Below are 22,584 nucleotides of genomic sequence, written 5' to 3'. Positions count from 1 at the left end.
CGGGGCCGCCGCCGCGGGGGGCGCTGCGGGGCCGCGGGCGGGCGGCGGGGGCGGCTCTGGGCCCGGCGGCAGCCTCGGCGTCCCGGTTTGTGACCGGTGCTGGGGGTTCGCTGTTGGCCTGCGAGCCCTGCGTGCCCGCGAAGGGGGGAATCGCCTGGAAACGGAGAAATAAGGTCGTTCTCCCCCAGTTTATCTGTAAAGTGGATTAAGTGAGAAGACAATATGAAGACCAAGGTGGCAAATCTTGGTGCTAGTATCAAGTTAGTTAGTAGTTTGACGCTTATTTTGAGACATAATCAATGAAGCTGTGGATGCCCCATCCCTGGAAGTGTTCCAGGCCAGGCCGGATGGGGCTTTGAGCAGCCTGGTCTAGTGGGAGGTGTCCCTGCCCAGGGCAGGGGGGTGGGAACTGGATGATCTTTAAGGTCCCTTCCAACTCTAACCATTCTGTGGTTCTAAGTTGTGACCTGTGCCCTTCCCAGCATGTTTGGGTCTTGACTGGGGTCTAGAGGAAATGGATATTTACTGCAGAAAGTGTCCAGGAATGACCATGACACCTGGAATAATGGTGCGGGGTGACATGTAATGCAAAGTGCAACATCTCGCCTATATAGGGACTAATGGGGAAGAACATGTGCTGTACGCTGCCATGCCTTTGGTTGGGAATAACCGTGGAGAAGTGACGCTATGTTCTGGTCAGGTCATTTGTGAGAGCTCGTTGCAGTGTAATTGTGAAGAGGCAAGTAACAACACCAGCCCTTTTCAGTGGGTGCTTCCCTCTGACACGAGGGAATCTTAATTCCATCACACGGAACCAGGGTGAGACCTGGAAGGTCTGGTCCCTTGCACTCAAGAAAAGGTGAATTAGAAGTAGCAGGGGTGTGAGGGAGAGCCACCAGGGTGATCAGGACATTCAGCAGGCTGAAAATCAGGAGATGCTGGAAGAGCCTTCCAGTGAGAGTACTGAGAAAAATCCTAACAAAGTTAGGGCACAACTAGGGCGGTTTGTGAAAGGATTTTTGTGCCATGGCACAGTCAAGTTTCCTTGCGATAGTGCACTTGGCCAACACAATGTGCCACATGTGTGGCTTGGCTCCAGTTCACAGTAATTGTCCCTTTATCAGAGATTAATCTAGACCCTGCAAGAATCCCGTTTTGTGAGGATTTAGGTCTGTGTCTTTAGGAACACAGGGCAGTTGCGTAGAAATTTATATGCAACTTAAGTGTCTTTATCAAAGGAGAGAAAATGGTAAGAGGAAGTTCTCCAGGGCAGATCTCTTGGAGCTGCAGGGCTGTGATTTAGCAATTCCCCCAGTTACTTAGGTGATACTTGTGTAGAAGGTGTGGTTGATTCTGTTTGTCTACAGTTAGCTGGAAGCTTTCTGCCTCAGCACAGAAGCAACTTTTCCTTTTTCATAAATGGAAAGATGAACAGTAAATTAAAATAAAGGAAATCAGTGGAGTAACTTCTCATAGGAGTTTGTCATGCAACTCATTCTTAAAGAATGTTTCGATCAAAAAGAAGATTAGAAAACCCACCTGGCATTCGCTGTGATCAAGTACAGGGATCAACATGTCGTTCAGTCAAATGAGGCCTCGAACATCACAGGTGAGAGTTTTTGTACTTTTCCATAGAGATGTTTTAGATGCTCTAAATAAAAATAAATACTAATAAAATAAGTGACACTGCACTAGGAGGCTTGAGAGGAAAAAAACATGCTTCTGACATAGTATATATCGAAAGCATTCTTTTCTAGTTCATATTTAGTAACTCAACAATTGCAGAAACGTTTTATATCACTTACTTGCATGGTTTCTAGTTATAGGGAAAACTTATCAGAAGTGTATCATCCTTGTCAATACTTTGATTTTTCACTTAAAATATCAAGACCCAGTCATTAACGGTCCTACAGCTACCACAGGTTTGAACACAATCTAAATGAACCTTGCTCAGAGCAGGCTTAGTTAGTCTTGTTGCAGACATTACCAAGAGCACTTCTGTTCTTCCAAGGTAGCTAATATTATTAACATGCCAAAATATTTTGAAATATTTTTCTTGCTGGCAAGGTCAAGTTATTGATGATCAGAGGGCTGGAGCACCTCTGCTATGAGGACAGGCTGAGAGAGTTGGGGTTGTTCAGCCTGGAGAAGAGAAGGCTCCGGGGAGACCTTATAGCGGCCTTCCAGTACCTGAAGGGGGCTACAGGAAGGATGGGGAGGGACTCTTTATCAGGGAGTGTAATGATAGGACACAGGGTAACGGCCTCAAATTGAAAGAGGGTAGATTTAGATTGGATATCATGAAAAAATTCTTTACTGTGAGGGTGGTGAGGCACTGGAACAGGTTGCCCAGGGAAGTTGTCGATGCCCCATCCCTGGAAGTGTTCCAGGCCAGGCTGGATGGGGCTTTGAGCAACCTGGTCTACTGGGAGGTGTCCCTGACCAGGGCAGGGGGGTTGGAACTGGATGATCTTTAAGGTCCCTTCCAACTCTAACCATTCTGTGATTCTGTGAAGTTATGGTGCTTTCTACTATGTTTGGATCAAGCTTTTAGGACTTTGCACTTTTCGTGAGGTGAATGAAGGTAGGATTTTAGCCAAAGTACTCTTGTATCCATGGCACGCTCCAGAGAATCAGCTGGTTTTGGTAAGTTCTTTCCATTGCTGTCACACTGGCATACAGCACAAACATAGGCTCTCATTTTCATTGTTCAGCTTGTTCTAATGTGACTTATTTTCATGCTGTCAGCTAGCATTCAGTCACAAATTCCTCTACTCATCGCCGTTCTCACTGTCTAGCGATCACTGTCAGATAGTACATGGGCTAGAAGAGTGAGGCTCTATCATCAAAGAAGCCATTCCTGCCTCCAGGAATTGAAAGTCCAGCTAAGGAAAACAAAGCTTATAGAAAGAGTATTATAATATATCTACAGTTATGATCATCTGTTCTTTATTTAGTTGGTGGAGCTCCATGTTTTTTATGTCCCAGAAGAAGTGTGGAACTTCAAGCTGAATACAGTTCCTGTATCTCTTACCAGCAAGTTTATCTCAGCTGGATTTATAAGGTGAGTATATTCTTAGGCTTCGTGTACATGGTAGGTCGTTTATGTTATTGTTCAGTCATTTAGCTGTTGCTCTATAGAGCATGATTACATGTCAGAAGAGATTTGTTCTCTAATAAGTTCCAGAGGGCAAGTGGTGCCCATGACTAGTGTTACGTTTATTTGGACTGTATCAGGCTTAGCTCCATTGCAACCCTTGATGTAGACTGTTGAAATGCACTTCCAGAGCAGTGCTGGTATTTCTGAAGAATAATGAATGTTGTAAAATCACCATTTTATATTCTTTCTGTCTCCTTAAGCCTGATTATCAAAATCTTGAGTTCTTTTCGGCCATGCACCAGCTTCAAGACAGAGTGGCTTGATAAAGATGTGAAAGCCTGTCATTTCCCAGGAACAGGGCTATGACAGTCTGAACACTCTCAGTCCAAAGGAAGAGCTTAAGCCATGTTTCCCAAGGGGAAGCATTACAGCCCGTGCAGTCACCAGCATGTCTTCTTTCTTCTTCAGTGGTGTTTCTGAGAGGTTACCCACAACACCATGTGCTGTGTGTGCTCTCAGATGGTGAAAGAATACCCTGGTTCCAGTCCTAGGCCCAAACCTGGCACAGAGAGTTGCAGTTTTAATCTTTCATAACTTTGAAAGTTTGTTTTGTACTCCTGAAGAGTTTACTCACAAAATCTGTGTGTATCCAGTGTGGTAAGAAGTTGTAGAAAAATCAAATAATGTAAAGATGTTTGTTGAAATGGAGCCTTTACATGTACCTTGTCTGCTCCTGGGCAAAACCTGTCAACTTAGCTTAAACTGCAGGGAATATGGGGTTTAACTAATTTAAATTTAGGCTTGTATTGTCCACTTAAGACAACATACTGTTCAGCTGAAAAGACTGACAGCAGTTAGGTAGGAGTGTATAGGGCAGAATCTATTCATTCTAAGAGCTTCTTTTATTGAAAGGCTGCCCAAAACCAGAGGAAATAAGTGTGTGTATCCGTTCTGTTTGCTGTACTAGCCCCCAGCAGAGATACAAAATACATGTCTGGATTAAATAATTTCATGTGATTGGACATCTGTCAGTGCCCTCTGTTCCCTAGTGTAAATTTATTTCACTAAGGCTCAATTCTAAGCCATCAACTTAAATTAGGATTCTCACTGATTTCCGTGGGTTTATAGCTGTCTGCGTATTTGTTGCTTGCTAATGAGTCTTACATAATTGCTAATTAATTATCCTATAGGTACTATGTAATGCTGAAGTACATTAGCATTAGCAATAACTATCACGTGGCCAGCGTATCACTCTTTAAAAACAAAAAAAATGTTTAAAAAAACTTCTCTTATTATAATCTGGGAGAGGGTACACCAGCCTTGCTGATACTAATGCTGTTTGAATGTTGTTGATAGCCCTGTCCAGTCGGCTTGACAATCCTGGTACTGTCTGAGTCAGCTTAACAAAGGATTCCTAGGTCTAAGTACAGGCCATTTCCATTAATCATTAAATTAGAGGAAAATATTGAGTGTGTAATTGTCTATGGCCCTGAGTTCCTGTTCCCATGAACTTGATTTCTCAGCCTCTGTGATCTTTATTCCTCATTCCTTACCACAGAAGCCGTACTTTTGTTGTTTCCAGATGAGATTGCTGTAATGAACTCTAGTTTGCATTACTTTTAAAGGAACACCCTGAAGCAAATTGCTCGGTTGTGACTAGTCTTCTTCTAGCCAGTGGCAGCAAGTAAGAAATATATTATTATATGTTCTTAGCAGCTGCACCGGCAAAAAATTTTCAGATAAATTTCTGCTCTGTATCTCAGGTTCTGTATACCCGGGTAATTTTCTCCCATGATACATCATAGTTACTTAGATGTTTTCCCTGTTGTTCCCAAATGCCTTAGATTTAGATTTCCTTGCTGGTTTGGATGGGCATTATCAGTGAAGGATGTGCAGTTCTAGAACTGCCTCTGAAAGAGGGGTTTCAGAAGACCATTCAAGGGGCATGTCTCAGAGACATCAGCTTCAAGAAATGATAGTGAATGAGAGATATTTGAATTCAAGATCATCTCTGGTCTCACATAAGACCGTGGAAGGATATGTGTTGAATTATGTATCCATCTTTCACATATTTCTTTATACGTTAGAAATAAATGACATTAGGGCTAATATCTGCAGCAAGAGTGGGCAAAAAATGGCTAGGGAAGAAATAAACAGGAACTAAACGTACAGGGACCAACCAGTGTGGCCTAGATGTGTCCACTGTGAAGACTTGGGTCCCCTCTGCTGCATGCCTGTGCTCCAAGGCAGATTTATGACCTTGAGGAGGGTCCTGGGTGTTTGAAGTAATGCAAGGGAAGCATTGTAGCCCATTGAAGTACTGTGGTTTTGAGATGAAACTGAGGGTGTTTTTACATACCCAGGGTGTGAAATGAAGGTGTATAGGGCTGTTTGAAAGTGCAAACAAACCCTGAAAGGTTCATGTTGAAGACCTGTCCAAGTTGAAGGGATGGTATGTTCTTGTCTAAACTGTTTACTGAGAATGGCATGTGCTATCCCCCAAGCTATGTCTGTGCATTGCTTGAGGATTGATAGCTGCCTGGGCCAAACTCATGCTAGGTAGTATACTAACACGTAATCAGCACGGGTGATTAACAGTTTCAGGTCTGAATGTGTTGCCTGGTTTGTTTTATAAGGCTGCATAGGAGCAATTAGAATTGCTTGTGTTGTGCTGCAGAGCTTTTGTGTGCCTCTTGCACATTTGGTTTTATTCTGTGGACATGCTTTTTATTCTATGGTGATTTTATACTGAGCTCATTACTTTAATATTTGCATGGTTTCCAGTAGTACATTAGATGATGCAATTCATATTTGCATCAGCTCTCTCATCCTCAAATTATGGTGGAAATGTTCACGCTGCAGTATTTGGTTTTGATTTAAAATACATTTGCATGTACACATGCACACACCCAACTGTAAATTTGTGTTGGAGAAGGCAAAATCAAAGGAATGTGCCTGCTACGTAAAGTGGACAGTGATGATGTCTCCTCTAGCTCTAAGTGCTTGAAGGTGTATGTTCTGCAGTCCTGGACCAGCCCCATGAAACTTTGTCACCTATATGGAAATGCATGACTACAGTGTCCAATGTTTTTGTTATTCATCTGCAGATGAGCAAGAGCATTCTGAAGGAGTCACTACTTCCATATTCTCCCTTTGTATGGGGTTCCTAAAATACGAATATTGCTAGTTAATGTTATGACAGTTCTTGTAATACAGTCTACCATAACGTGATACAATGTTCTGACTCTACCACACCAAGACTCTCTGGCCTATGTATAATTAGGTTCAGTTCCAGGACATGGTTCCCATTTTTGGTCATTCTGTCCATGCAAGCCAGCATGTATGTAGCATTATCTTCGCTCTCTTACTAACTACAAAGGGTGTAAGCAAGGACAGGTAGCCTGGGAGGAATACAGAGAAATTGTCCAAGCAACCAAGGATCCAGTTAGGAAAGCTAAAGCCCTGGTAGAATTAAATCTGGCCAGGGATGTCAAGGGCAACAAGAAAGCTTCTATAGGTATGTCAGTGATAAAAGGAAGGCTTGGGAAAATGCGGGCCCTCTCCAGAAGGAAATGGGAGACCTGGTTACCTGGGATATAGAGAAGGCTGAGGTATTCAATGACTTTTTTGCTTCAGTCTTCACTGGCAAGTGTTCTAGCCACACCACCCAAGTTGTGGATGGCAATAGCAGGGACTGGGAGAATGAAGAACTGCCCACTGTCAGAGAAGACCTGGTTCGAGACCATCTAAGGAACCTGAAGGTGCACAAGTCCATCAGACCTGATGAGGTGCATCTGTGGGTCCTGAGGGAACTAATGGATGAAGTTGTTAAGCCACTGTCCATCATATTTGAGAAGTCGTGGCAGTCTGGTGAAATTCCCACCAACTGGAAAAGGAGAAACATAACCCCCATTTTCAAAAAGGGAAAAAAGGAAGACATGGGGAACTACAGGCTGGTCAGTCTCACCTCTGTGCCCGGCAAGATCATGGAGCAGATCCTCCTGGAAACTCTGCTAAGGCACATGGAACATATAGAGGTGATTGGTGGCAGCCAGCATGGCTTCACTAAAGGCAAATTGTGTCTGACAAATTTGGTGGCCTTCTATGATGTTGCCACAGCATTGGTGGATAAGGAAAGAGCAACTGACATCATCTGCCTGGACTTGTGCAGGGTATTTGACACTGTCCCGCATGACATCCTTGTCTCTAAATTGGAGAGACATTGATTGACAGATGGACCACTCAGTGGATAAGAAATTGGCTGGGTGGTTGCACTCAAAGAGTTGTGGTCAACAGCTCAATGTCTGAATGGAGACCAGTGATGAGTGGCGTTCCTCAGGGCTTGGTGTTGGGACTGGTGCAGTTTAACATCTTTGTTGGCAACATGGACGGTAGGATTGAGTGCACCCTCAGCAAGTTTGCCGACAACACCAGGCTGTGTGGTGCAGTTGACACGCTGGAGGGAAGGGATGCCATCCAGAGGGACCTTGACAGGCTTGAGAGGTGGGTCCATGTGAACCTCATGAAATTCAACAGGGCAAAGTGCAAGGTCCTGTATGTGGGTCAGGGCAGTCCCAAGCACAAATACAGGCCGGGCAGAGAATGGCTTGAGAGCAGCCTTGAGGAGAAGGACTCAGGGGTGTTGGTTGCTGAGAAGCTCAACATGACTCAGCAATGTGTATCATGGGCTGCATCAAAAGAAGCGTGGCCAGCAGGCCGAGGGAAGTGATTCCGTCCCTCTACTCCACTCTCATGAGACCCCACCTGGAGTACTGCGTCCAGCTCTGGGGCCCCCAGCATAAGAAGGACATGGACCTGTTGGAGCGAGTCCAGAGGAAGGCCACAAAGATTATTGGAGTGGAGCACCTCTCCTATGAAGACAGGCTGAAGAGTTGGTGTTGTTCAGCCTGGAGGAGAAAAGGCTTCAGGGAGACCTTATAGCAGCCTTCTAATGCCGAAAGGGGGCCTACAAAAAAGCTGGAGAGGGACTTTTTACAAGGGCACGTAGTGATAGGACAAGGGATGATGGCTTTAAACTGAAAGAGGGTAGATTTAGGTGAGGTATTAGGAGGAAATTCTTTACTGTGAGGGTGGTGAGACACTGGAACAGGTTGCCCAGAGAAGTTGTGCATCCCTGGAAGTGTTTGAGGTCAGGTGGGATGGGGCTTTGAGCAACCTGGTCTAGTGGGAGGTGTCCCTGACCAGGGCAGGGGGTTTGGAACTAGATAATTTTTAAGATACCTTCCAACTTAAACCATTCTATGATTCTATGAAAAGCCATCATTATTTGATCTTACACATGTATTAATAACAACATTCTAGGGTGTCTCCTCACATCACGTTAAGAGTGCTACGGGAGAAGCTTGGAGAATACCTGGGTGGAGTTGCAGTTGCAGATAAATTCAAATTTTTAAAATGCATTGGGAAAAAGCTAGCAGTGGTAAGTTATTATTTTTTTCCTTTTGTGCTCTTCTGCTTTATAATATAAATGACAGGTTTAGTTCCTGCAGATTAGATAATATCACAAGAAAATAGACTTAACTTTAGGAGCACTGTTAGCCTTTGTTTTTAAACATGCTGGAGCATAAGCTCTTGTCAGAGCACATCTACTTCCCCAAATACAAAGGCACAGCTGGACAGGTATATTAGAAATATCCTTTAAAGCGTCAGATGTAATTAGTTGCCATCCAGTGAAAAGGTGCTAGTTTTGCTAAGTCAATGCATTAAATATGACAAATCTGGTTGCATTAAAAAAAATACAAATCCCCCTTAGGTCATTATTACCAGTACATGGTTGGGAATATGGCACTTGAAGAATTTGCAATGGAAGCTGAGTAAATCAGAGTTCCTCTAATGGTTACTGCTGTGACTTGCCCAAAGGCCTTTGAAGATCAGTCTCTGAATGAAAACTTCTCTGGATGTACATTTATGTTCCAATAGTTCATCCAGTAGTACGGCCTGGGATTTATGTAATCAAAAACCTACATTTCTGAATAATAACTTTTCCTCACGTTGTTTCTCTATGTATTTGTATCTTACAAACTACAGCTAAAGAGTAAATAAACTTTAAAATCAGTCCAACTGAAAGTTTGTTCGTGTAATACACAAAGACTGAAGTGATGTACATAAGTATAGAATTTTTTTTTCACTTCTCATTTAATCTCTTTTTTTCTCACGGATTTGGAAATTAATTGCAAGCTGGAAATTTGGCGCTGTTCTTTATTTCATTTGTAGTTGAATTATCACTAAAATTGCCCACACAGAAGAGTAGAATAAATACTAAGTCATATGCAAAAACTAGGTGGAAAAATGTGAAGAGAAACGTAAAGATTGTTACACAATCTGAATCTGAAAATGTGCATATGTCTTCAGAGAACAGAGGTTTTTTTAACTGCATCATAATAAGTAAGATGGGACATTTTCTTCCCCACTGATAGTTCTGAGATAAATGGAGAAATTTTCCATCTTCCTTTAGAATGTCAGGAATTCAATAAAATATTTTACTTTAATCGAGAATTAAAGACATTGGTAGATACAAGTGAAGATTTTTACTGACAAAGTTATAATTTTAATTTGGAGTATTTACTGTTGCTTGATATTTAACTTTATAGCCAAGTGTAAAGCAATAAACCAACTGGTTTATTTGTTGTTTAGGGTCATGGTAACCTCATTGAATTACATCTCAATGACCAAATATTTGTTGAGTGTTTCCCCCCACCCCCCAGTCTTCTGTTTCACAACAGTAATAGTGTAAGCAGTACTAAGAGCTGTACCCTACTTGCAAGTAAGGGTTTTAAAATGAAAAATAAACATAAACCAAAATTGTGTTCATTTGCTCTTCCTTTTCTTGCATATAGCCTGATTCACTCTTAACAGTGAATCAATGGCATTGCGTGGCCATTATTCAGAAAAGAATTTGGCCCAATGTTTAGTTCAATTTCATTATTTAAATGTAAGCTCAACTTTCTTTTTTTTTTTTTCCATTGGAGCACATCTTTCAAATACGCGTTGTTTATCTGAAACTTTGTTTTTAGGATGACTACTGAAATCTGAAAGTGTGTATCACACAAAGAATATCAAGACAAACAGTAAATGCAAGAAGACATAGAGTAGCAAATATTTTTTTCCTACATACATTAAATATTTTGCAGTATTGTATCAGGTGAATAGCAAAAATTATGTGAGACTCAGCATTTCTGTACAGATTTATCTTGAAGGAACTTTTGGTAAAAACAGTCTAAGACTTTCTTCTGCTATGACTGTTGGATCAGGTCCTTTGAATGATAAGAGAAAGTGCAAAGGATATAAAAAATTATACAGTACATCCATGTACTCTTGTGGGACTGATTGAGATTTTGAAAAATAGGCAAAGTTTCAGGGCCATGTCAGAAAACGGAAGAGTAGTCTGTGCTCCTTCTTCCGCATCAGGCCATTACAGAAGATAGTGCCGGTTAAGAAAAAATGTGGTATGTAAAGATGATAACAGAATATAGAAATTAAATTATATGGAACAGTATTGATAAAAAAAGTATTTTATTGGTTATGCTTCCATTTTTTATCTTCCAAGGTGAAAGCAAAGCAAGAAACAGAACTGGAACTGGAGTCATTTGCTCCTCCTTATGTATGTATTGAATGGCTTTTAAGGTATCATTTTCAGAAACTTTTTACCTTGCACATTTCCTCTTTGTCCTGTCTGATGAATATACTGTGTATTTTAGGCTCTTTATCCTGAATTATATTTGCTACCTGGAATGGAATACTTTGAAGATGATTCGTTATCATCATCAACTCAACAAGGACATCATTTTAATGCAGAAGCTAATAGGTTTGCTCGTGGATCAAGATCATCCAGTCTTCCCCAGCAAAAACCTGAAAAGAGCGAACAATTTTTAGAAAGCATACAAAGCAGTCATCAGCTGGAAAATCAGGTAGTGCACAGTCCTGTGGAATGGAGTGAGAAAGAAACTGTTCCAGTTTTGTCCACAAAACGTAAAGAAGACCATAATAACAGGATTCAAGAAAAACAGATACAGTTTAGAGAAAAAGGTAAGTTTAAACAATGTAGGTGAAGGAGGATGGTGAAAGAGAAGAATAAATATTACTGTTAACATTTACAATAAAATAATATTTCTGTGTTCTAATAATTATCATGCAGATCAAAATGGATCCAATGGATCTCCCTTCACACCAAGAAGTCATTCAGATCCTGCAGACAGGGAGGCTGGAAAGAGCGATACGATATTACAGACCCCTCAGCAAAATCATCCCAGGCAGGATCAAAAAGAGCGTAACACTCCCAAGTGGAATGACAAAGCCAAAGGAACTGCTCTTGCTCTTCATGTAAACCGCAATGATGAACAAGGCCAGAATAACCAAACGCGCCCAGATCACATTCAGTATCGCAAGGGTACAACTGTTCATTGTCATCTTCTTGCTAAAGCATGCATTTTAGAAAATTGGCAGAGTAAAGCTAAGTTTTAAGAAATCTACGGTTAGAGCATGAGTTGGAATATTGCTATCTGAACAGTATTCTAATTTTTTAAATAATAATATCTTTCAAAGAGCTGTAGGTTTTAATTTGGATGAGTCCTTCTTTATCACTGTGTACTGACACAGGGAAACGTTTTGCTATAGTTGATGTATTTGTCTAATCTTATTTATATGAAAAAAAATAATTACCAAGCAGCTACTGTAAAGATTGGAGGATAATGATTCCATAATTCAACAGCAGTTTTAAATGAAAAAAATCTTGCTATCAGAATATCAGGGAAATCATTTATTCACTTCAATTTTCATTGTCCTTTTATCCATGGTTACATTACTACTGAAGAGAAAGTGTTTCCTCCACTCCCTCCCGTATAATGTTTATTTATATGCTATTGAACAGCGGCATTCCTAAAACTGAGAGGTGAGAGAAGTCCTTGAGTGAAGATAGTACAAAAGTAGGGAGGGTTTTAAAGCACACATTAGCTAGATAACAGTTCTGTGCCAAAAAAGAAAATGTTGTTTGGAAGAGATATATTAACTACTACTTCCTTTAAAATGGGGTGTCTTAGGGATACTGAGGGCCATTAAGTCCCTGAAAGGTTATATAATGTTCTTAATATTCCTCATTTTTAGTGATTACCAAGAAAGAAATAACTGACACCTTTAAATTGGATTTGAATGACTACTGCTATCTGAGCATCAAAATTATAATATAAATTGTTTTTGAGGAAATACTTTTCAAAGATAAGTCTTAATATTTGAGTAGAAATTTACAGTTCACGTAAAAAAGATGACTTTTATTCTATCACAAATTTTTAATGAGTAATTATTAAATGAGACAATACTCAATTTTTCATAGGTATGGGCACCTTACAGATCTCAGTCAGAATTATTTTCTGAATATCGCACACTTTGAGTAATAAAACAAAAATTTGAATATGAGACGTGTCTGGAGAGTGTACTAGAAAAGGCTTCCGTGAATGACTTTTTAGTAATTTCAGTTTCCAGTCATAATCTGACAAAAATAGCTTTGTCTCTCCATCATCATGTTAACTGATACTAGGTAGGAGACTGCTTAATATGCAAATATATAAGTAAATAAATAACTGAACATTTTTTCATAACTTTATTTGAATGATGAAGGATATAGGATTTTGTAGTAGTAAAGGTGAAGTCTGTCAGTAATTTTCTTTTGAAATATTTATTGTATATATTTTAAAGCAGATAATACTTACTCATTAATATTTAAATGCAAAACATTTTGCTCTGAAAGGCAGAAATTATTAAATACAGAAATAGTTTAGGGAAGGTGAAATAATTAAGTGGTTTCCTTATCTGTGATAATGTTTCTTCTACTAGTTTCCAAGAATTAGTTAGATAGAAATTCTCAAAACAAAAATAGCTGGTTTTTTTCCTTTATTTCTTTCCTCTGTTATTCACACAACATTTCCAAACCCCAGACATAACATTATTTTTTTGATTGATTCACTGAATTTCTAATACAGGTTGGAAAGTCCAGGCACTGACAGTCAAAACAGCTTAAATGTTGTGAGTGTAATTTGTGTATTTTGATCATCACTGTCCTGTCACAGAACTAACAAACATGGAAAATAATGACCACCAAAAAGATACCAAACTAAGAAGAGACAGGACACAGGATACCGAAATTCTTAAAATAATGGGAGACCAAACCACAGAATATGTACACAAAAAAAAAAGGTTAGTAAATAATGCTTCTGCTAAAATAATGGAATATTAATTCATAGCTAGAAATTTATTTTACAGACTTCAAATAAATGAAACAAAATGGGGAAAACACCCATTTTATTACATGAATTTTCACTTGCTTCTTTGATTTTTATCTTTAGCTTGCAGCAATACAGAACTAGCAAGTCTATAGCTGATCCTGGTGAAAAACTGGATAATCAGGTGTGTTTTTCAAGGTAACATATTCTTAGTAATCTGAAGCAATAAGCATAGTCCTCCACCTAGAAACAGTCTAATTTTATAAGACAGGTAACTCATTGGAAATATGAAATAGTCAAATGTAGGTTTGAAGGTAACTGAGAAAAGTTAATTCATACACTGCGACTCTGCAGATTGGCTAATGAAAAATCAAGTCTAGTTCTAAACAATGAAATCTCTGGTCATAATTTAATGGGAACTACATATACAATAACTACCTCAGTCTTATTAATGTTAGCTGATTTTTTTTTTTACAGTTTCTTGACAGTAACATTTTATTGGTGACATTTTTATAATTTCATATTTCCTATGGGATAAATTTTTCTTCTCTCAAGCCAAGCAAAACTTCTGATAACAACTATAAAATCCTTTAAAACATACGTAGGATATAGTATCAGAATAAGAACACATTTAGGAACACTCAGCACCCACATGCAAAGATACAGCATAATAGCTGGCGCTATTAACTGTCACCTGCGAGCTCTTGCGCAGAAGTGGTTGTAATGGAATCTTATGAAAACAATAATGAAATTGAGAATCTGCTACTATGAATTTTATTTTAGAAATTGGCGGTCCAGGCTTCGTAAGCCATGAGCCAGATGGCAGTTTTAATGCCTGTTATTCCTGGTCTTGCATGGGAGTGGCAGTAACTTGTGGGGTTATGGACATGGACAAGAACAATTAGCAATAGTCTGCATTTTTGTCTGTATGTTCTCTGTGATGCAAGTGTTCAGTGTTCTGATTTTATTTGCAGAGGTCCAGCTGTTTGTGATTTAGTCGTCATTTGTACCGGTAACACAATCAGAAAGCTTATATGCAGAATTCAAATTTAGCTCTCCCATTCACTCAGGCCACTTCCAGGGCATATGTCTAATGTAATTATTCAGGGTTATGAGTTATGTACTGATAGTTGTGTCTTCTGACTCTATAGGCAGATAAAAACAAGCAAAATCATACTTGTCCGAAAGAATATTATTCGCCTCCTACTCCACCTTTTCTGGCACTTTCTGTAAATCCAGCTCAAGTTCCTGCAATTCAGGTAGCAAGTGAGTATATGATTCCAAAAAATTGAAGGGAAGTGAACATTGAATCAAGACTGGGTAGTTAATGAAGACAGAAATACCTACTTTATGAAAGAATTGGGACATACGTTCATTCACAGCATTGTTACAAATTTTGATTTGTGGTTGGAAGATTCCAGGCATTTATAATTGCACGGGCTGTTCATAGACCATGGCAGGTTCCCCGTGCTAGCTAGAAAACCCAGTTTGTGGACTTGGGAAGGGAGGGAGATCGGATGAAATGCTGCTGACTGGAGTGAGAATGTAGCAAAGAAAACCACCAGTAGCATTGCTGAGGATCCTCTGCTGTGGTGGTGGAGGAGGACAGTAGGAAGATAAGTGATTGACCTATCGTTGCAGATTAGTGAAAGTCTGAGATACTAGCCTGCCTATGACCAGGGGGAGTTTAAGGCAAGATTTTGCTACAGTTTATATCACAAAGTATTTTGAGCAGGAAATAGTCCTTTGGAGGCTTTTTTGGCTTCACATGGCAAGAGTTTTCTATGTATGTGGTGCATATAGATCTTGAATATACAGTTTTAGTGGTGCGTTGTTTAGGCATATAAGAGGGTGCTTACTTGTTTGTGTGCGTGTATGAATGCCTGGATGCATGCTGGATTTCTCACTTTTTTCTGATGCACCAGCCATTTTGAAAAGTTAGAGGTAGTTTATTAAAATAAAATAATTTCTACTGCCTGTTCTGACAGAGCTTTTGGCATGATTTATGATGGGTACATTACATTACAAAAATCTTGATTGATCCTACCTATTTACAGTATCCAGATGCTTGCTAAATATAATTATACTATCTTTAGAAAACAAGATGGTAGAACAATTGCAACAAATGAAGAAAGACAGAAGGCACATGGAAAAAACTAGAGAAGAACTGATCAAAAGAGCTAAGGGGCTACTGGAACAAAATAGGCTGAGGAGATATCACGGTATAATTTTAGTTTATTTTGGAATTTGGAATGATTGAGAAATGACACTGAAACCAATGTGACAATGTTTGTCTCCTTGTCAGTGAGCTTAATTACAGAGAGAGAGCAGTTTGCTAACCAATAGCTCTGAGAAGGCTCATTTGTGTAATAGCATGCTGGAAAGATTCAAGGTTGCAATGTTTCCTTCCATTTTTTTGTGGCAGTCTTATGAATCTAGAAATATCCTGGCTTTTATAAACCATTCACGTTGTGTCCTATGTACACACAGTGCCCAGAGAGCTACTGCACGCTGCGTCACGGTTTGAGGCCCAGGACCATGCTAAACCCGAGTTTTTTACTGTGTTGATAGGGCTTCTAGTCAAGTTGCCAGCATAATACTTTTTCTTCGTAGAATCGTAGAATTCCTCTGATCATCTTCCTCCTATCTAATGGCATTCAGCTTATGGCATGGAAGTTACAAGTCTGTCGTGACGAGCTTAACAAACCTTGGTTTTTAAGAATGTAAAAATCTCATTGAAATACCACCCAAATTTTCTTTGTAAAATTATTTTCAAGTTTATACTTAAACTATCCTCCCTAAGTCACATTCCAGTTGTACAGAGATGAGATTTAATCACTTTGATGTTCTGAGAGCATTCTCTTTGTACTTAAATACAGCTAAATCACCAGAAGTCTCAACTATTATTCGTAGCTTTGTTGAAAGGAGAAGAGAAGCCAATTCTTCCAGTTATTCTCCAAGGGCATGGCTTCACTCTGCAGCATGGTGAAGTTGTATTTAAAAAACCCCCAAATTTGGGTACTTGAAGCAGTGGATCTGTTGTAGCATGGAGCTGCAAGGCAAGCTAATTTACCCTGGTGAGATAAGCCCTAAATGGCTCCTGCATTGTCTTAAATTACGTTATCCAGCTGGGTAAAATAAAGGTTATTTTGCAAGGATTCAATCAGCTTCTGCAGGTTCTCTAAGAAGCATCTCTACCTCTGAATTATTTTTGTCAGGCCTGTAGAGTTTCATAAGTAAGTGCATTTGCAAACATGTTTCTTCACAAGGTGTGAAGGGAAGAGCATATTCTGTAGGACCAGTGGTCCAGTCTATATTTAATATCCTCCTCAGATTGCCGTGCTGACAGTCACTCTCAGTTACATACCATATAGCCCTCCAACAGGTGGGTTCTTTTTGGTAACATTCTGAGAAGCACGTGTCCTGATTTCCTAAAATATGCCTTGACAGAAGGAAACATTTAGGACACACTGCAGACTAGTGAATGTATGTGGCCATAAGACTGCCACACTAGATACGGGGAGATTTATGTGCCAGCTGTTGATAGCACAGTAACAGCATAGGAGGAGTCATAGTTAAGTGCAAAGGTAAATAACGGTTTCCCATAATCTTTGGACATCTGTATAAAACTGAGCTGTTCAAAATCTCTGGCCCTGCAGAGCTCAAATTTTGCATAAATCTACAGTGCTCAATTTTCCATACCAGGTTTCACAGGTCAGGAGTACTTATTGTGCAGCTGAAATCTGCAGAACAGCTAGGTGAAATTTTGTGTTATATCTCGGTGGACAGAGAGAGCCTTTTGTTGCAGGTGATTGTGTGAAAATTGTCCCTCAGCACATTTATTGTCCCTTAGCACAGGAAAGTCATGGACCTGTTGGAGTGGGTCCAGAGGAGATCAGAGGGATGAAACACCTTTCCTATAAGGACAGGCTGAGAGAGTTGGGATTGTTCAGCCTGGAGAAGAGAAGGCTCTGGGGAGACCTTATTGTGGCCTTTCAGTACTTAAAGGAGGCCTACAGGAAAGACGGGGACAAACTTTTTAGCAGGCCCTTTTGTGATAGGACAAGGGATTATGGCTTTAAACTAAAAGAGGGTAGATTTAGAGTAGATATAAGAAAGAAATTTTTATGATGAGGGTGGTGAAACACTGGCACAGGTTGCCCAGAGAGGTGGTAGATGCCCCATCCCCGGAAACATTCAAGGCCGGGTTGGATGGGGCTCTGAGCAACCTGATCTAGTTGAAAATGTCCCTGCTTATTGCAGGGGAGGCTGGAGTAGATGACCTTTAAAGGTCTCTTCCAACCCAAACTATTCTATTATTCTATGAAAATTCGGTTGCATTTATAGTGAATGTAATTTTAGTGAAGATTTTCACTAATTGCTTTTTTTAAAAAGTAACCTACTGCCATGTTTTAATGCACGTATTGGACAACTGAATCTTGTGAGATCAGTTAGTCGTTACTGTCTTCAATAGACCTTATGATAAGGTGAATGAGACCAAACAATATTACTGTTTTCCTGTGCAGTTCGCGAGGAATGGAAAAAGAAGTACTTTGAAACTAAGAAAGCTACAGTTTCGCTGGAGGATGCTTTAAACAAACTGCGACAAGATTTAGAACTTTACCAGCAGAAATTACTCTTGCAATTGGAAGCCAGAGGTAGCCGAAAACAACGAAACAATATGACAAACTCCAAGGTATTTGCTTGTATTATTTAATCTCTCTTTTTACACAGCATGTTTTTGGTTTTTTATAAGATATAAATTAAAGTAGCAAATTCAATACCAACCAATGACTTGTAAACTAGCTTTAACAGCCAAATATCTCTCAATGATCTGAGGTATAAAATTACTTCAGCCCATTCATCTCAAAAAGACTGCAGTGCTTGAGTCTGAGCATGTGATTCTGTCGGCTTTGTGTTTGTACAATACCTTCTCATAACAAAATCACCTTTTGTTCAGTATGATTAATGAATTGTTCAATTACATATTGTTCTCATTATCCCAAATTTCATGTACAGAGGTAATGAATTCTAGTTGTGTTTGGAGGACAAGAAACGTCTCTGAGGCTGTTGGAATGGTTGCGCTTGACTATTGTGCAACTGTGAATCTCGTGTTACGTTGTTGGTGTCAAATCAGGGGAAGCCCAGAGAGGAATTAAAAAAAGAAAGTTGAAAGAAAAGGGGGAAACACCCTTCCCAATAGTTGTACCTGCTAATTTTCTAAGTGTGTTAATGGAAGCAAGTCTGTTGGCAAATCTGAAGCTAGACTAGGGGGGAAAAGAAAAGTCCCTTTCTGGTATCTGAAAGGTGGGAGAGCGTATATACAATCGAAGAGTGTATACTATATACAAATGTGTATTATTTGAGCTATCTTAATATAAATATCTACAATATAAAACTATTAATAGGGTTGATACTACATTATATAACTAGCTGTGTTCAGATATGTTACTGCTCCTTTTGGGGGTGGTATCAGGTTTTTTTTAGGTCTCTCTAGCTAGGCACAAAGAGGCCTTATGTGGAGGATATGCACAACTTCAGGTGCATACAGCAGTTGTTTATTGTCTCGCACAGAGAGAAGGTAGGCAGGATTTAATGAGCGATTAGGCTAAGGACTAGTATGCTCTCCACCCCTCGTTTGCTACGATGTGCTGCGTGGCAGCACATGTGCCATCAGGCAGGAAGAGTCGGGATCGGGGGAATGGATCCCGCTGTTGCTGGTTTCTCCTCTTCCACCAGCTTTGTCCGTACTGGTGACTCATCTCAACAACGTGGTGATTCCTCAGTAGCCCCCAACTAGTCTGACAGCCCTGCGTGTTTTTATCCAGCATGACTGTGTGCCTTTCCTGCTTTCTCAGTGGTCTGAGCAGGGTTTCACAGCTGTGCGGTGTCGGAGATGGCACTTGGACCCTTGTTTGCAGGCAGCTACACCCCTGGGTGGGGAGAAGCTTACAGCAGGAGCCCAGAGATGAGAGGCCACAGGTACCACTTAATGACTCCTTGTATGGGCAACAATCATTTGCTTCAGCTGACACTTTATTAGCATTTTTAAAGGCTTGGAACATCAAGAGATTACCATGTACACACCCACCCCATCCCTCAGTTTACAGACTTCAAGGGACTACGGGCTGAGTTACACGAGCTGACTGTGAGAACCTACATTTAGAAAACATGATTTTTAGTTCTATAGGTTAATTCAAAGATCGGCCCACCCCCACCTGCTGCTGAAAAGACGTGCTGTATAACCAGGATTTTATCTGCACTAAATGTTACATGAGTGTAGCAATCTCATCAATGAATGTACTGTGACAAAGTGATGCTAAACCTGTGAGAGAAAAAAATATACAATTAGAAGTATGCCTTTTTATTATAAATGGGGAGTAGCCACAAAAGATAATTGCAGAACAATGTGCTGTTACTCAGGAGATGTGATCTGGACTAATCCTACGTGTAAAGTTTTGTTGTTGTTGTTTCATATAGAATTACACAATTATCCGAATTGCTACAGTGCAGCATGAACTCGATCAACTGAGGAAGAAGCTGGATGATACAAAAATGAAACTCATAATAGAAATTAAGGTACTCTGCCTTTTAATTAAAACTGTCAAAATGTTACTATGTATAAAAAAACGCTTAGATCTTCACAAACATTAGATGATGTAAATATTTGCCAAACAGTTCTTGTTTTATATTGCTAGTTTTATGGTGTTAGTTGTCATTGTAACTTTATTGTTTGAGCCAAATTACTCCAGAACACTATGTTATTAGATGATTTTTGAATGTATGACATTCAAGCAACTTAGATTTTCAAAGTACTATGTAAGCTAAACTCCACAATCTCTTTCATAAAATTCCCATTTCACTCAAAAGGTAATTGAAGGAACATACTTGGTGAGGCACTGATCAGTAGTTGACCATAACTAAGAAAAAAAAAGGTATAAAGAAAGAAAGAAAAAAAAAGACAATGGCTTTCCAAGCAGCTGGCAGTCCTCTTCATCTGCTTTATTCCATACCAGTGCTGCCAGTGGCTCCCTTTGGAAGGACGATGTTGGTACAGGCCTTCACATTGGACAGCTTTTCAGCTTTTGTAGACTCACCCAGCCTGTATTGGTGCTTGGGACTGTCCTGACGCACGTGCAGGACCTTGCACTTGGCCTTGACACATGACACAAGGATATCACGCAGGACAGTGTCAAATACCAAAACATTTTTTGCCATGCAAACCCAATACATCTAGGGTGGATGTACTCGTTATGCCTCCTCCATTGTGTAACAAGGAATGGAAAGATAAATGAATTTCACAGTTGTCTCTTAAAAACACTAAGGCAAAGTACAAAAGAAAGCAGTGTAGAACTAGGGTATCTAATTAGACATGTAAAATTTTAAAGATGAAAGATGTATCCTGCATTCATCCATCCTGTATAAAATTTTCCATCTTAGTTATATAAACACATATGCATGTCAACTCCAAAAACTTCCTTAAATTGTAATTCCTTAAATTACTGGTTCGCAGCTGAGAAAGCAGGCAGCATCTGATTTACGATCACTGAGGGCAGAACTGACCCAGAAGAAGATTCATTCAGCTCTAATTCTCCAGTCCAGAAAATCAGGAATTTAAGAGGATGCCATGACTTACTTCAACATCTGTGAAGTCTACAGAAGCTCTGTAATGTATATAGAAGCTCATAGTTTCAGAGCATTTGTTTGTATGTTCTTGAAGTTATCTTGTAAGAAGACATCAACTATATAAATGTGGAATTTGTATACTAGGCTACTGAGGTACTGCAGCTCATTTTTTAAATCTCGCTCTTACTATAAGATTAGTCAGCTACTTAAACATACAGTTTAACCTAGTAATGTGTCTAAAACAGCTTAAAGCTAAGTTATTTTAAAAGTGCAAATTAGTGAATTGTGTAACAGCACATTGGTATGCCGATGTTCTTGCATTAACAAAATACCTACTAAGCAAATAAACCTATAACATCCTGTTCTTATTTTCAGGCACACACGCTACATTTTTGGAAAATGATTAAAATACATCTTCTGTAGAACTACAGCAACAGTAATCCTTTATTTAGCTATTTACTGAGGTATATTTATGTAATTTTAAGTATGCCTATCTATAAATTACCAATGTAATATTACTGCATTATTATGGACAAAATCTCAACTAATCTCACCTTATTTCATACCTAGAGGGTTTTGTTCTCTTATTAGGAAAGACACATGGACATTAACCTTCTTCTATGGTTAGTGGAAGAGACAAGCTTTGTCTCGGACAAGCTGCAATGATGATCCTGGAGCAGTTTACAGTATCGCATACTCGGTTTTTCTTTAAGTTCCAGCTCATGCACACGCTTAGATAACAATTCTCTGAAAGAGTAATCAGAAACCTCTTCTTGATAGTAATGTTTTCTAGCTCACCTGTTTGCCCCTTTGCAGTACTAGATGTTATTACATTAAGCAGAACAATAACATGCTAGGAATTAATGTCAGCTAAAAAGCTGACAAGGCTGTATTTATTACTGGAAGTGAAATACTCACGGGAAAGCAGTAATACAGTAAGAAAATAATGCAACTCTCAAAAGGACTAACTTCTAAATGTCTTGAGTCAAACCACCCATTATCCAATTTATTTTCTTAAAGGTAGGATTTAACAAAGATTTTAGTGCTCAAGTATTAAATTCATTAAAACTACAACCACTTTTTCTCAATTCAGGATTAAATCCTACATCCTGTATTTCAGAATTGTGTCTTATTTAAGACACAAGAACAGGCAACTAGCTACTGGAAAATCTGAATCTAAATTTAAAAATAAAATAAAATCACCTCATGATGCTTGACTGCTACAGGAAAGAGAGTTTTATTATAAAGCCATCTGGCCTTCAGTGAGGGTTTTGTAGGTCAGATCATCCACTCCAGAAGACCTCTCAATTTCACAAATATCTATCTCACAGTATTTTAGCATAAGAATATAAATAGTAATACAAATTCTGAAGTATCTATATGTGAAATAAATTTATCAGTTTCTCCTAAAACCTACAGACCAGAGTTCTAGTGAAGAGCCCTCTGATTTTTCCAAGAGAATTTTTTGCTTTATGTGGGAGTTCACCACCTGCTTTCCATCACCTGCAGTACCAAGCAGTCAGACACCCATATGAAGTCTTCTAGTCTTCTCCTCAGTAGTCATTATGGTAGTGCTGCTGTTCTATCATGTTTTCCCAGTAACTATTTAGTAAGGGAAAAAACCAA

At 39.4% G+C, this 22,584-nt stretch overlaps 1 protein-coding gene across 3 annotated transcripts; it reads left to right on the top strand.

Moving 5' to 3' along the window:
- Window positions 1-33: 33 nt before the first annotated feature.
- On the top strand, window positions 34-22,439 carry SPATA1 (spermatogenesis associated 1). Of its 3 annotated transcripts, XR_012588826.1 has the most exons (14): window positions 34-1,609; window positions 2,958-3,064; window positions 8,423-8,540; window positions 10,668-10,721; window positions 10,819-11,146; window positions 11,256-11,507; window positions 13,180-13,306; window positions 13,456-13,516; window positions 14,484-14,598; window positions 15,429-15,554; window positions 17,859-18,028; window positions 19,191-19,314; window positions 19,813-19,911; window positions 20,846-20,883. XR_012588826.1 is itself a non-coding variant. In XM_074598660.1 (13 exons), the coding sequence occupies exons 1-13, from the start codon at window positions 1,574-1,576 to the stop codon at window positions 20,948-20,950; spliced, it is 1,698 nt and encodes a 565-aa protein (XP_074454761.1). In that variant the 5' UTR covers window positions 34-1,573; the 3' UTR covers window positions 20,951-22,439. The 3 variants fall into 3 exon arrangements, 2 of the variants coding, with proteins under 2 accessions (XP_074454761.1, XP_074454763.1); XM_074598660.1 differs by lacking the exon at window positions 19,191-19,314 and having other exon boundaries at window positions 20,846-22,439; XM_074598662.1 differs by lacking the exons at window positions 15,429-15,554; window positions 19,191-19,314 and having other exon boundaries at window positions 20,846-22,439.
- Window positions 22,440-22,584: the final 145 nt, after the last annotated feature.

The sequence above is a fragment of the Larus michahellis genome, chromosome 8 (assembly GCF_964199755.1).
Source record: "Larus michahellis chromosome 8, bLarMic1.1, whole genome shotgun sequence".
NCBI classification, from domain to species: Eukaryota; Metazoa; Chordata; class Aves; order Charadriiformes; family Laridae; genus Larus; species Larus michahellis.
The sequence above is the reverse complement of the archived record's forward strand: the minus strand, read 5'-3'. Positions and strand labels throughout refer to the sequence as shown.